The 14,687-nt window shown below is 30.7% G+C and overlaps 2 protein-coding genes across 4 annotated transcripts in view; one reads left to right on the top strand and one right to left on the bottom strand.

Moving 5' to 3' along the window:
- LOC125072619 overlaps positions 1–7,179 on the top strand; it is a 188,665-nt gene extending 181,486 nt beyond the window's left edge. Inside the window, exons 28-36 of the mRNA XM_047683252.1 lie at positions 523–576; positions 1,887–1,988; positions 2,410–2,481; positions 3,093–3,201; positions 3,305–3,364; positions 4,019–4,143; positions 4,374–4,535; positions 4,939–5,076; positions 5,884–7,179. Coding sequence (XP_047539208.1) covers positions 523–576; positions 1,887–1,988; positions 2,410–2,481; positions 3,093–3,201; positions 3,305–3,364; positions 4,019–4,143; positions 4,374–4,535; positions 4,939–5,076; positions 5,884–6,057 — 996 coding nt within the window. The 3' untranslated portion in view covers positions 6,058–7,179. The remainder of the gene's footprint in view (positions 1–522; positions 577–1,886; positions 1,989–2,409; positions 2,482–3,092; positions 3,202–3,304; positions 3,365–4,018; positions 4,144–4,373; positions 4,536–4,938; positions 5,077–5,883) is intronic.
- A 2,677-nt stretch (positions 7,180–9,856) lies between these two features.
- The window catches only part of LOC125072805, a 46,199-nt gene continuing 41,368 nt past the window's right edge, over positions 9,857–14,687 (bottom strand). For 2 of the 3 annotated variants that reach the window (XM_047683501.1, XM_047683500.1), the window contains exons 4-5: positions 11,711–11,873; positions 9,858–11,517 (exon numbers count right to left, since the gene is read on the bottom strand). In XM_047683501.1, the coding sequence (XP_047539457.1) occupies positions 10,498–11,517; positions 11,711–11,873 (1,183 nt within the window). In that variant the 3' untranslated portion in view covers positions 9,858–10,497. Of the gene's footprint in view, positions 11,518–11,710; positions 11,874–14,687 lie in introns of all 3 variants that reach the window. The other variant, XM_047683502.1, reaches the window with a different exon arrangement.

The following is a 14,687-nucleotide window of genomic DNA, read 5'->3' as shown; positions in this document are numbered from 1 at the left end:
TTTGTAAATAATCAAATTATTTCAAGCAAATCCATATCTCTATAGACGGTATAATGTAATAAGATATTTCAAGCACATTTCAGTGATCTTTGTCACGAGCAGGCTTTCTGTGATGTTCGAAATGATTAATGAGGTTTTATATAAATGCTTTGTTATGTAATTACAATAATATGAATATTGTCCTTGTCTGTCTCGATAGTTAAGCGTCTAGCTTATAAGGTCGCATATCTCAAGGTCTCGGGTGGGATTTGAACCCGAGAACTAGGAAGTCGGATAGATCGAAGTTATTGGGATTTTCCGGCAAAAAAATCTTGGTAGCAACCCTGTAACTGGGAGTTGAAAATGTATACATTCCTGTAATGAACTCTTGCCTGGTCGTGTCACAATTGCCGTTCAATTGGATTACGAGAATGAAGGTCACTTTGGCTAATCTCCTTTGAGAATGGAGATGTGGCCAAAATGTGACGATGAGAAGGACATCAGTATTATCCTCATATTAATATTATTTAATTTCATTTTCAGGCGGACGACCGATTCGCTGGCTACAAAGGCGTACGAGACATCACTATAAAAAAGGTAAATAAAACTACTTAAAAAAAAAACATTACCTTCTGCGAAGTTCGTGTTTACAGTTTATTGACCTCGTCATGTATCGACGTAAAACAATATGAGTATTTAATATATAGGAACACAATTAAAGCCTCGATTCATTGGAATACATTTTTACATTACATATAAAATCATCTAAAGTATATAAATAATAATAATAAAATTTTTGAAAAATTTTATTAAGAATAATTATTTTCTTAATGGCTAAGAAGTATGACTTAGTGAATGTCTATCGATTCAGAATAATAATTAAAGTATACTTTATAAAAAAAAAACAATCAAATATTCGAAAAATATTTCTGTCATTATAGATTTTCTCTTCACATCGTCATAAACGTTCATATTTAGATAGATATTATAGATACGATTTTATCTTCTAATCGATAACCTTTAGAGAGCGTGTTGATAACACAAAAATACACATTGCGAATTATTATATATTTGGTTCTATTTTTAAATATATAGAATAAAACTTAGATCACATTATGATAAACAGCTCCAAGGTCCATAGACATCCCTTACATGACGCGTCACTAACCTTGGGAAGCAAGATGTTATTTCCCTTGTGCCTATAGTTACACTGACTCACTCAGCCTTGAAACCGGAACACAAACTGTTCACGGTAAAGTCGTTGACCTCTTCAGAATTAAGCATAATCTAGTAAAACTTAGTTAGATCTCTTTTGTAAGTGACACAAAACCTTATAAATAATGTCTTCTGCTGTGAACAATTGTCGGTCTCGAAGTTTAAATGACTGGAAATAATTTGATTTATACACACATACGTACTTAATTAAGAAGACGTTAGTAAAAAAAATCATAACACAAATAGCTCTCCGTAGAATAATATTTCCCAAAAGAATTTCCGGTATATTTTCTCACAACTCGCCATTATATTACTTTTGAATGATGATGACGATGATCTGAATGATGATGACCATATTACTTTACGAAGACTGGAGGATTTTCGATGTTTCAAAGAGAGAATTTTTCTTATTTTCTTTGGTATTCTCTCATCTCGGTTCAATCATTGCTATCTGACCTTCCGTTTATAAATGATAAACATAAGGTCAGTTGATCGTATGTGTTATCAGTTAGTGAAAATAATTGTGTTCGATCGACCTCGAAGATTACTTGGATATTCAGCTTAGACGTAATCCAATATATTTTCAATATATTATACGAAGAATATAAATTCGGAAATGACTTGAAGATATATGAAATAATAGTCACGCTTTTTTTTTTTTATTTATTAATTAATTACCTTTTGCTTTTCAGGGTCCTTCTGGGTTGGGCATAATGATAATAGAAGGAAGACACACAGAAGCTGGTCGTGGTATCTTCGTTTCCGACCTCCAAGAAGGTAGCGCTGCAGAACAGGTAAGAAATGAAATGAGATTGAACTGAATCAAGCATATAGCTTCACTTCTAGCATATTGCTTGTTATGTGGTAATTGTTGGTCGTTTCATAATATCGTCACGGTAGCGAAAGCGATCCCGCGGCGCCTGCTGAAGAGACGGAGAGGGTTATTTTGAGTGGGTACATACCCTCCTCACTTCATGCGGGGGAAATTAAACTACTAAACAAACTAACCTGAGCTTAGAAATTTGTCCGATCCATCCATTGTTCTTGTAATTGATTTGGCTTTTGCTTCCATATCCGTCCGATTAGACTATAAGACTATAACATTAGAGACATTAAAACTATTATTTTTAACTCAATATCAAAAAAGTTAATTGAATATGGCTCAAAATGTTTGAATGATCGTGAACAATAAAGAAAAAACCCGTTTGTTTTCAGGCTGGATTGAATATAGGAGACATGATTCTAGCTGTGAATAGAGATTCACTTCTTAGTTGCAGTTATGATGCCGTAAGTAACATTTTACGCCAAAATTTGTTTTTAATAATCGTTGTTCCAAAAGTTTTTGATATTGTTGAGCCTACTTTTTAAATTTCTCTCTTGAAGACGAAGAAGAAGATTCGTTGAAACAAACTCGGTGGTACTTTATTATAATAGTGCTATTAACAAACGTGTCCTTTGTATAATATACATAATAATTTATTTATTTCTAAATAGAAATAAATAAATATTTTATTTTATTTTCGGGAAACATACAGCATATAAAATATTATTATTATGAGATTCACGTTAAAGATATTTACTGTAATGTTTATTACAATTGTCACATGCTCTTACCAAAAAGCGATTTTTGGCATTGTTCCTTCTACATAAATACATTTGAAAATTATATATATATAAAAAAATGTTAAATGGAAGTCAAGCAATATAAATAATAAATTAAATGAATCATCAAATGGAGTCTCCACAAACACACTTAAATGCCGATGTGTCAAATAATTGTGAACCTTATTATAAATATTTGACATACACAAATAAAAGTAAATCTCATTTGTGTGCGTACGGTCGTATATGTATTTATTACCGAGGTGTGTGTAACAAATGATGTTGAATGTTTACAGGCAGCTGCCAAATTGAAACAAACCGAAGGTGTAGTTATATTGACAGTATGTAGTCCAAATATGAAAGACCCCTCTGATAAGACTGATGAGTCGGCGTCAGGTGCTTCAGGTAACGAAATATTCATAAACATTGTGTTCAATCAATATTAGTTATTAAAAATAGAACTGGTGTGATTTAATTCTTCTCTTCAAATGTCGCTTTGTTTTTTCAGGTAATAAAACGGATCCATCTCGCCCGACAACACCAAAGCCAGCGCCTTCGCCGGCCAAACGTATGTATCATGTAAAATCATCAATTATTTAGTAGTATATAGTAACACGTAAATTACAAAGTAGTACAAATGTTGTAACCTCTGTGTCCTCAAGGTTGGTGGCGCAGTGACTATGTAAAGGATGGCTAAGATTTCTGTCTTTGCCAATGTCTATGAACGGTTACCACTTATCATTAGGAGAATCATTTGGCAGTATGCCTACCTATTTTAAATTAAAAAAGTTGCACTACTAGTCAAAAGCCTACTCTCAAGAATTATGACGACCTCCGTCGTCGAGTAATGTGTACACCGGTTTTCATGGGTACGCCACTTCGAATTTCCGGGATCGATTCCCGGCCCAGGCGATGTTTCTACATCGACGACCCAAGACAAAATAGAAAATTAGTTAACTTTTTCTAAAGTTAATTAGTTTTCTATGTTGTCTCGGGTCTGGGTGTTTGTGGTACCGTCGTTACTTCTGATTTTCCATAAAACAAGTGCTTTAGCTTAGCTTAGCTTAGGTTAGTGCTTTAAATTACATTGGGATCAGAGTAATGTATGTGACGTTGTCCAATATTTATTTATTTATTATTCAAGAATGTTACCAAATTTGTAAATAAAAATCAGATCCTATTTATACACATATGATAATATATATTAAAATTTAATTTTCAGCGGAGCCCCCAGCAGATCCAGCAACAGCACCGATAAAATCTAATCAAGATACAGTAATAGAAATTAATACTAACAACGAAGTCCTCGGTATATCCTTACTCGGAGGAAGTGATACTCTTATTAATGTAAGTTCAATATCCTTAACGCATAACGGTGAAGCAAAGACATACTTGGTGACGGGCTTTGTGCAAGTCCGTCTGGATAGGTACCATCCACTCATCAGATATTCTAGCGCCAAATAGCAACACTTTGTATTGTTGTGTTCAGATTGAAGGGTAATCCAGTGTTAAGAACTCTATGGCAAAGAATTCAATGCAATATTTTGGTAATAAAATAAATATTTTATTAATTCCAGGGTCCAGCAGCGGTTATATTGGAAGTATACAAGAATGGAGCGATAGCGAAGGACGGCAGATTAAAAGTAGGCGATCAGATCAGAGACTGCAACAGTCTCGCTATAAATAAAGATATGACGTACGAGAGGATCTGTTTGTCGATCAAGCTTAAAGTGCCCAAGGTGAGAGACTCTAAGGAACTATTGAGGGACGGAAATGCAGCCTTGATTCGTTTACAGTTTATTGTTGTTGCAAATATGTCTATCGTAAATAGCAAATTTTGATGAAGAATCTATTTTTTACCTGTAGATTTTAGTCTATGATAAGTTCGTAGACTACTGTACTGGATAAAGACTACTATCTATGACTAATTTATTTTATATGTAATTTATTTCATTTAAACCTCAAATAAAAATGACTTATTTAAATAACACATTTTACTTAAGGCAATCTTGAACTTTAGTGACTGTGTAATCTCTGAACGTGACAAAAAAAACATCTGAAAATAGGCAATATAAATCCATTTTGATATTTTTGTTGTTCAATATAATTTACCCAAAAAACATATTTTCCATGAAATTCTAGATGAAAATGACAGTCTACCGTCCCGACCCTCTCCAGTACGAAGAGGTGGAAGTGGAGTTAACTAAGAAATCTGGTCGACCCTTAGGCCTAAACTGCGTCGCTCCGTTAGAGGGCACGGGAGTTTATTTAGGAGAATTGGTAAGGCGATGGAATATTAATCTATACAAGGTGGTAACTACGCTAATGTATAAAGCTAAACACTTTGTTTAAAACAATCTTTTGGCAATAAATAGCCCATTCATAGCAAATAACATACCAACCAAACTATGAACGATATTAGAAGCTAGCCTAGGGATGACTTACATTAACAGCCTGTAAATTTCCCTCTCCCTTTGAGGAGAAGGTTTGGAGCATATTCCACCACGCTGCTCCAAAACGGGTTGATGGAATTCACATGTGGCAGAATTTCGTTAAAATTAGACACATGCAGGTTTCCTCGCGATGTTTCCCTTCACCGCTGAGCACGAGATGAATTATAAACACAAATTAAGCTCTTGAAAATTCAGTGGTGCTTGTATGGGTTTGAACCCGCAATCAGCGATTAAGATGCACGCGTTCTAACCACTATCTCGGCTCATATTATTTGCCACAAAAATAGAATATAATTGTATTTTTTACTATGTTTTCAAGTAGTTATTATCAGTGACAAATTCTATCTCGAAAGAGTTCTCAAAATATTATCGAGATTAAAGTCGCTTAGATCACTGAATTCAAAGTCTGGCTTTTGCCCTCTTATTTTGTTTATATTTTTAAAAGTGTAATATAAATTACTTCTTTCGAAATCACAGATATAATCTTTCTTTTTAATTTATTATGTCATAGCTTAGATTAATCTAAATACTTATATCAAGTTACAAATTATATAATTATTATGTGAGTGATATAAACTCGTTGTAATTTAATATATGTCGTACAATTTAAGTATTTTTTTTTTATTATTTCCAGCTTCCAGGCTCTCCAGCTGAAGTGGACGGTAAGCTGCAAAGAGGAGACTTCTTGGTAGCAGTCGATGGTAAAGATGTATCCACAGCTGAATCCATAGCCGTAGCCGCCATATTAAAATTATGTAACAACAAGACCACCATTAAAGTTAAGCGATTCAAAATAGTCCCTAGGTAATTGTGATAAGGTGCAGTTTGGAATAAATAGCTCGGGGGTTAACTACGTTGAAGGAAGTTGGGGCTTATTGCATTGTTATAGAGATCGACTCGCAATGACTAAGATTATATTGTAATAAAGAAATTTCTATCAATTCTATGGAGGTTTTAGTTTTAATTGTTTTATTTTATTTATCAGTCACACGAATATCGTCTTTATTATAACGTGATAGGAATCAAATTAGATTTTAAATTTCAGATATAAGGTTGCATAACATGTTTAGAAGTTAATAGTCCTCGAAGATTTTAATTGTTTTTTTTTTTTTGTTATTATCAAATATCTTTCTTAATAATAATAAAAAATAGCGTCACTTTATTAATGATGTCACGATTAATAATAATGTATGGGTCTAAAGCCACGTCAACTTTTTATGATGAAGTAAATGTTTGTTTAATCAAATATATTTTTTTTAATTTTTCACATTAAAAATAATGCGTAACGATATTTTATTATTGACTTCGTTTTAAACAGCGTATTATTAAATATGGGAATTTAAGATGGGGCGGCTATATGACATTTCAGAAAAATGTTCTTAAACTCTGTAAATGAAAAAAGTACAATCAACAAAAACAATAAACTGGATAATATTACTTTTTAACATTGCCGTAGAGAAAATCAACTCAAAAAAAATAATTAATCATTAAATATAATCGTAGTTTGATGCATTAGACTGACGTTCAGGTTGTCCTCTAAATATAAAGACGATTTTTTTTTTGCTTTGTGATGGTTTTCAAATATCGAATTTTAAAATTACAGACAAATACAGTCGTTGTTCTCACAATGAAGCCATTTTTTTAATTTCTTAAATTGCCCATATTGTTCTTTGAAATCTGAATTTGTTTAGTTTCATAACAACGTGGAACATTTTTCTAATTAGATTTGCAAGAATATCATCATTAATAATCTTATGATTAATATCTTGTCCAGTGAAAGAATATCATTGCTCGCTGAAATATATTCGGTTTGCTAATTTTCATTGTTTTGCCCGTCTTAAATTAACATATTTTATTGTTTCCGGATCGTGAAGTGACTAGACAATAAGATATTTGAATAACTAACATAAATTAATATTAATAACATTTGAACAAAAATACGAAGATTTTATTTAATGATTTTTAAATGATAAATAATTGACAATCATTTTTTATATACTTCATGATTATATTGCTTTAAAATTTGAACTATTCGCATTGTAATCTATGATATTTCATTAATAATAAAAATAGAAGAAATATTTCCAATTAAAACTAAACTTTAACCTTAATTAGTCACGATAAAGTACCAACATAGTTTTTAGACGGATTTAATTCCGTATAAGCTTGTACGTAGTGAAATTAATGATATATATATTCAGTATTGTTGGTTTATTAGAAATGAAATTATTTCAATTATTTTATTTAATAATAGGCCGATATGACCCTTAATTCTTAGTAATTGTAAAGGTTATTTCAATTATTGTTTAGGAAATGGTTTTATATGTAGCTGGCAAGTTTATGCTAGAATTTAACATTTAAAAATATACATATTGTGTTGCATCACTTAAAATCCATAAATTAATATTGTATATATTACAAATAAAAAAAATCTCGAATATATTTTAATCTTTATAATAATTTCAAATTTTTTTTAAGTATTCTCTTTAGGCTCTTAATTTCGAGTCCTTTGCCTTACTAATTTTTCAACAAAAAAAAAATAGCAACACTAATATGTACATTCTTATAACTTGTCAGTTACATTTAGTTAATTTATTTATTAAACTCCTCTAGTCTGCCCTTATCTGAATAGTATTTGGTCGTTTAATCTATAAAATAATTCATCCAATACTGTGCCCTTTAATAGAAAGCTAGTTAGCCTTTAAACAATATAGCCTAATGTAAATTAGAATTAATTTAGAAAAATATATTTATTGCATTTTGTCATGTCAAAAAAAATCACAAATTATTCATTTTATCATTATAAATTATAGTTATTTTTATTCGTCTACAATATAAAAAGAGCTACGTGTAAAGTTAATTTTCATAGATTTTGAATGTAACTAATTAAATACAAGTTAAAAATAAAAACAAAAATTGTTAAACTCAGTTCTAATTCCGGTACAATAACGTCTATTAAAATTAACTTTATGACACTGCATCTACAAGATGGCGGTCGGTCGCCATATTGCAAAACCGTCGAAGGCGATTGTCAATCCAAAGTAGAGTTATTAATAATGACTTGATGTTCGCTTAGTCCTTTGTATATATTATTTTATGCCAGTAATAATGTAGGTTTTTTAGTCCTAACAATTTAACTTCCATTAGATTCTTCACCTGATCTATCAGGATTAGGTTTTAGTTAATTCTATAAAACCTTTAATAAATTCAGTGTTAGGTGATAAATTTTTATGCGAATAAAATTTCGCATTAAAGAATATAAATTGCGTAGCATTATTCTAAAATATTGTAAAGTGTATAAAGCATTTCCTTCTTCATTCTTAGTCAAATTAGAATATTTCTCATCTATTTATAAGACGATATAGTTGAATTTGCAAGTAATTAAAATATATGTAACCTTTTTTGTCAACAACTTTGAAAAATTTTTTTTTTTAATCTGTGGCTTTTTTTCCAATTGTAATTCAAAATCAGTTCTAATAGAAGAAAACGTACTTAAATATCGTAAATGAAACGTATAATAAACTTTTTAATATATTGGCTTATCAACGATTTACGCACAAAAGAGATAAAACTGTAATAAGTATAAAAAAAAAAACAATCTTTTGAAAATAGAATTTAGTATTTATATTTTTCATTTGCGATAACAAAAGAAAAGGCACCAGATAATCGTATTATTCCCAATATATTATTAATTTTTGCAATATAGTATTTTATCTCGAATTTAAATTTTAATTATAATTCAATTAAATATAATATAATAAAATTAAAAGAAGGCCAACAAATACTTTATTTATCCCGCTGCCATGTAAATTAGGCTAGCATAAATAACGACAACTTTTAGTCGCGCAACTATTGCTGTGTATAAATAACGTACTTTATTCAAAATAGCGCCAATTATAGTCAGATCATTGTAATTTTAAGTATCATCGCAAAAGTTGCGCTACCAATCGCTTGCAATCCTATAATAAGATTTGATTATATGCTAAAATATATTATTTTATAAAATATTTAAGTAATTAAGAACATATAGATTATAGGTAGTAGAGATAGCATTTCAATTTTTTAGAGAATTTTAACATTTCCGTAATATTTAAAACCAATATTTCTTATAATGTTTATAATTGGTTTTCAAATATACTGTTAATTTAAATTATATACCAAAAATATTAAAAAAAAAAATTGTATGGAATAGAGATTCTGTAATAAATTGTGCGCTTTTTTTAATTCGTCTTTTATTCAATTCACTCGACAGTTTATTTCAGTAACACTGTTGTCATGTATCTTTTAGAACATTAGGAATACATACTCATATTTTGGTGTATATGTTTGGGATGTCTTTCGTTTTCTTTTATTCTTTATTTTCATTCCAATAGCAGATATCGGCAAGTTTTTACTTACATTTTTGGGTCGAAACGATTGCCTCCTGTTTTCTTTGTATAAACGAAAATTACTACAATTCCAAAAAAAATGTCTCATTTTCTTTTGCCAATTATAATTTAATTTCTCTCTGTGTGCTAAAAACCTAAGGTGTCTAGAAATAATAATCTAAGGAAAGTCAACATCCGGTATGAAAACAACAAACATAGTTTCCATGACATTTAATCAATAAATTCATACAATCATAATATTAATGTCCTACTTATGATCATTGAAAAACAGATCGATGTACATATTTAGAATATCACAATACATTGAAATATTTACACCGAAATAGTCACTGGTTTCAAAGATTTATAAGTATTAGTTAACTTTATACAAAGTAAATAGTCACCTTATATTTAAGTTAATATTAATTTGTGACTAGATATTAATTATTGTTCAGTTATTAAGTACATTTATTTGATTACAATCACAATATTTAGGTACATCGTTTGAGCAAAAGAATACTGAATTTTTTATATGTTGCAATTGCTAATATTCAACACAATAAGAAGGATCACGTTCGTAGTTTATTATGCAAAAAACAATTAAATAAATATATATTTGAATAATATACAGATTGTACTTTAAATACGAAACATTTTATTGATAAATATTTTTTTCGTAAATGTCAAGTTTTTTGTCATTCTATTTTGATTCTTTAATATAGTCCGTTAATGTTTATTTTTATAATTCATCTCAGTCGAGTTACATCATACGCGAGAAGTCTTTGCTAACAAAACGTCGTATTTAAAAGTACATACCTATTTTCTTAAAATCTATCATTGGTCGCCTTTTCTAACTAAATTATTTCCATCACTTAAACCTTCTAAAGTCTTTCTTCTGAACTTTTTCTTATGACTAATGGCTTTAACCTGCTCCTAAATTTAACAAGGCGTTTACTAACTTTGCCCGTTGAAGTAGGATTTCTTAAGTCGGGCATAGATTTGCTTTCATGCACTGGGTTTTGATCTGAAGATTTCGTTACAGCGCCGTAATATCTTGGCATGCTGAAGTCGTTCATTTGCAACATTAACGCCGACTTTTGTTTGATACTTTGCAAGCTCGTTTCACCCTTATATTCGGTTAAAGAAGGACTATCGGCAAAGAATCTTGGTAAATTATTACTTTTAATAATTGGCGTGTCTGGAAGCGAACTCAATTTAAGTTCGCTATCTGCTAAGGATGGCACTCCAACAGTTGATTTACTTTTGGTTAGTGGAGGCTTATCAGGAACTAGGTGAGCCGGTATGTTTAAGAACGATGCACTTCTATGCGGAACCCTTGCTAGGACTTTGTTAATTTTATTCGGATCTATATTTTTAAGACTTTCAACTCTGTTAAGATTTGGTTTTGTAAGTTTACCTCCACTATCCATTCTATCTAACGTTTTCGAGCTATTTGTTCGAAGAATTCCCTTAACACTTTCGACTCTTGGTAATGTAAGTGAAGTAGGCGTAAGTAACGCTGAAATAGGGTCATACTCGTATATAGGATGCTGTGTTGTTATCTTATGTTCATCTTTAATTGTTACTGTACTCGGTTTTATTACATCTTGCTTCTTGACAGCTACATTCATAACTAATCCTTCTTCAGTATCTTGAGATTTATTGTCTTCTTCTTCTTCCTCGATTTTGAATATGTCGTGATTCATAAGAAGTTCGTCTTTGAACATTATTTCAAAATCAGTTACTGGGGAGTCGACTTCGTCTTCGAAGTAAACTTTAGTTCTGTTTGGTTTGTCTGATAAATAATCTGGTTCAGACTTCGTTTCTAATTCGTCTAACGAATTCGTGCTACCTTTCTTTAATTCATGTTCATCTCTAAATATCAAGGATTTAGAGAAAACCTGTAATTTAAATTATTATGTTATTCATCTAAAACGAAGTAGATATGTATCAACAAGCTAAATAAACACTAGTGGTGACTTATTATCCAAAAACAAGTTTTAGATTTGTAATAATTATGAGAAAAGCATTTAAAATATCAAATATAATTTCACTGTCTTCCTAATGGTTAGATAATAATCTTTCTATATTCACCTCGTAAAGCTTATCGGCGTGTAGGGGAAGTTCATTGACCTCTCTACCAACGATCGCTCCCTGAGGCAAGTGGTTATTGTTCATCGGTTGTTGTGTGACCACACTGTCGAGACTTGCACCCATATTCGAGTAGCCGTTCGCGTAAGTTTTATCATCTTCCAAACTGAAAAGAATATAGTATTAAATATTGAAATCTGTTTTGAAACACGTTCTAATTTAAAACAAAACAGCCATAATTTTCTTTCTGAGCACTCAAATCCTTGCAGTGCAATAAATTACTCTTAAATACCTCTAAGGTAAATCGGCGTGGTAGTGCTCTATTATCGAGAGCTTAAAATCATTCAGTTTTTTTATCGATAACAATTTTAGATAGCACTTATATAGTACATGCAAGAGAAAATTTCAACGAAAAATCCATAAATAAGTTATTATATTAGTAATATTTTTATATTCGTCTGTGGGCAAGTATACATTGATTTTAAGTTTACTAGCTTCACTCTTAATGTTGTGATTAAATATAATTTTTGTAACAATTATATACTTCATTGTAGGTCATTATATATAATACACATTTAAACAATATTTATACCAATTTCAATATACAAATAAAATAATTATATTCTTAATGATCATATAAATAAGGTCAAGTTAATTGCTTTAGAACAAGTTTTATTTCGAAAAACATTAAAAACGCGTTTTTGAAATTATGTGCTATGAGACGTATTACCACACCTACATGCTAATAACTGATCAGTCTTACAAACTAAATGACGATTTAATAGTAAAAGTTTATTTTAATTAGTATATGTAAACATTACAATCCAATTAAAATCAAATGAATTTCCTGTTATCATTTAAAACTACAAACTTTATCCCAATACAAACAACCAATTATATCTACGTAGTTTCTCATTGTTTTGTGTAAATTAGTTATATAACAGGACCTATTCTCTCATGAAAGCGCTAAACCCCCCACCCCCCCACAATATTTATCTGCGTACACAGTATGAGTGAGTATCGCTCATGCTTTCAATATGTCTTAGTGTGCGTAAGATGACTGTAAAGACAGTCTGTCTGTGAAGACAGCGAACACATGCAAATTAGACTAATTTTACACTGTTTATTTTATAACACCATTATAATTTAAAATGGAATTATTGAAGTATCAAAGTTCTTCAAAAAATGGACAGGTATCTCTTGTGTAAATTAGAAATAATAAATATGCTTTATACATCTAATATAATCTGTGCCCATAACGTTTTAATTGTATTAGAATTACCGCTACGTTATCTGTTGTGAATAAATCGTTATGTTTAAACGTTAAGCCGATTGTCAACGATAATATTACCTCGCTTTCTTTACTCAGAGATATGATAAACATGTATAATATTATGACACGAAAATCTTAATGAAAATAACAGATTTTAAAAATAAATTTAAATTGTTGACAGTGACATTACTTTGATGCCGCGGTAAATGCTGGTATTACCAGTGTGCAGTGCGATTCTGTTTTCTTTTTTTTTTTAGAAATCAGGCAGGCAAACGCCATATTGACACTGTAAGAATTTAAAAAAATCTAATCAAATATACGATATACTTTCTGCCTGTAGACATTATCGAGGACTTTTTAATCATCGTTTTACAAGGTTGGTTTAAATGTTACCGACAGTTCCAACAAAAAACTCGTTAGTTATTATATTCCATCAGTTAAATTATACAATATATACAAGTGAATTGTTAACACTGCTAGTTGAAAACTATTACTTCCCATGTTATATCAATTGGAATCTCAAATATCGTAACACATGTACTTGTACACTGGTCATTGACCTTTAAAATCGGAATACAACAATGGAAATCATTACTGTTTACCGTTTTGATGTGGGTGATACCTACCTAAGCTTGCATTTAGATATACCACTAGTTATTAAATTCATTTAATTTAATTTTTCACTTAAACAACCTTATTTTATTAACTAGTTATAATATTTAGTATGAAATCTGTTATTTTCTTACCAAAAAAGAATGTGTAAAAGAAAAAGTTGAGAAAGTAACTCATATTGAAAGCTTATCCCAATGTAGTCCAATACTCGGTTGATTCACATGTGATAGATTTTCATCTTATACGCGCAATTTGGTTTACTTGATAAGAATTTGTGCATGTCCGTTTGAACAGGCACCGCTCACTCATCAGATATTCTATCGCGAACAGAAATACTAATACTCGGTTTAAAGTTTGATTGAATCAATGTTACTACTGGCCCTGTTGCCAGTATATCTATATCCCTGGTGCCTGTAGTTAAATGCTATCATCTTAGTTCCCAAAATTCGTGGCGCATCATGATCAAAGGGATGTCTATGAGCGTTGAAAAGTTTGGCGGATATGGGCGATGTAAGGAAAGGTTCATATTTTTTACAGCGCCAATGTCAGCTCGCGGTGATGATCACAATCAGGTGGCCCATTCGCCCATTTGCCAAGCGTCTTCATAATATTTGCATCCGTAGCCGAGCACGAGTTCAATAAAATTGTAATCACATGAAAATTCAGTCGAGTGGTACTTGTACTGGCAGGCAGTCTTCGGTAAAATTCACGAGTTCTATCTAATGGACTACCTCAGCTTCCCGGTAGTAAAATCCATCTAGCATTCAATAGACCTTACAATATCAGAATAAATAAATTTCATTGTAGAAATTATAAGGCAATGTGTGCACATAGCGCATTAAGTCTTATTTAAACAATAAATTAGTAAACAATTATAACTTGTAAACAATGTTCATTGTTCATTCATACATTTATTACAATGATTTTATTTATAATTTATTTACAATTGTTTATAATAGATACAATTATGAAGTATTCGTCGTAATGACTTTGTCAAAACAACTCTTCGATTGAAATTTCCATAGTTTGATCGAAAGGCGAGACTTTTACAAACAAGATAGGCTTTTGAAATATAGACACGAGACACACAGGGCT

The sequence above is a fragment of the Vanessa atalanta genome, chromosome 22 (assembly GCF_905147765.1).
Source record: "Vanessa atalanta chromosome 22, ilVanAtal1.2, whole genome shotgun sequence".
Lineage (NCBI taxonomy): Eukaryota > Metazoa > Arthropoda > Insecta > Lepidoptera > Nymphalidae > Vanessa > Vanessa atalanta.
The sequence above is the reverse complement of the archived record's forward strand: the minus strand, read 5'-3'. Positions and strand labels throughout refer to the sequence as shown.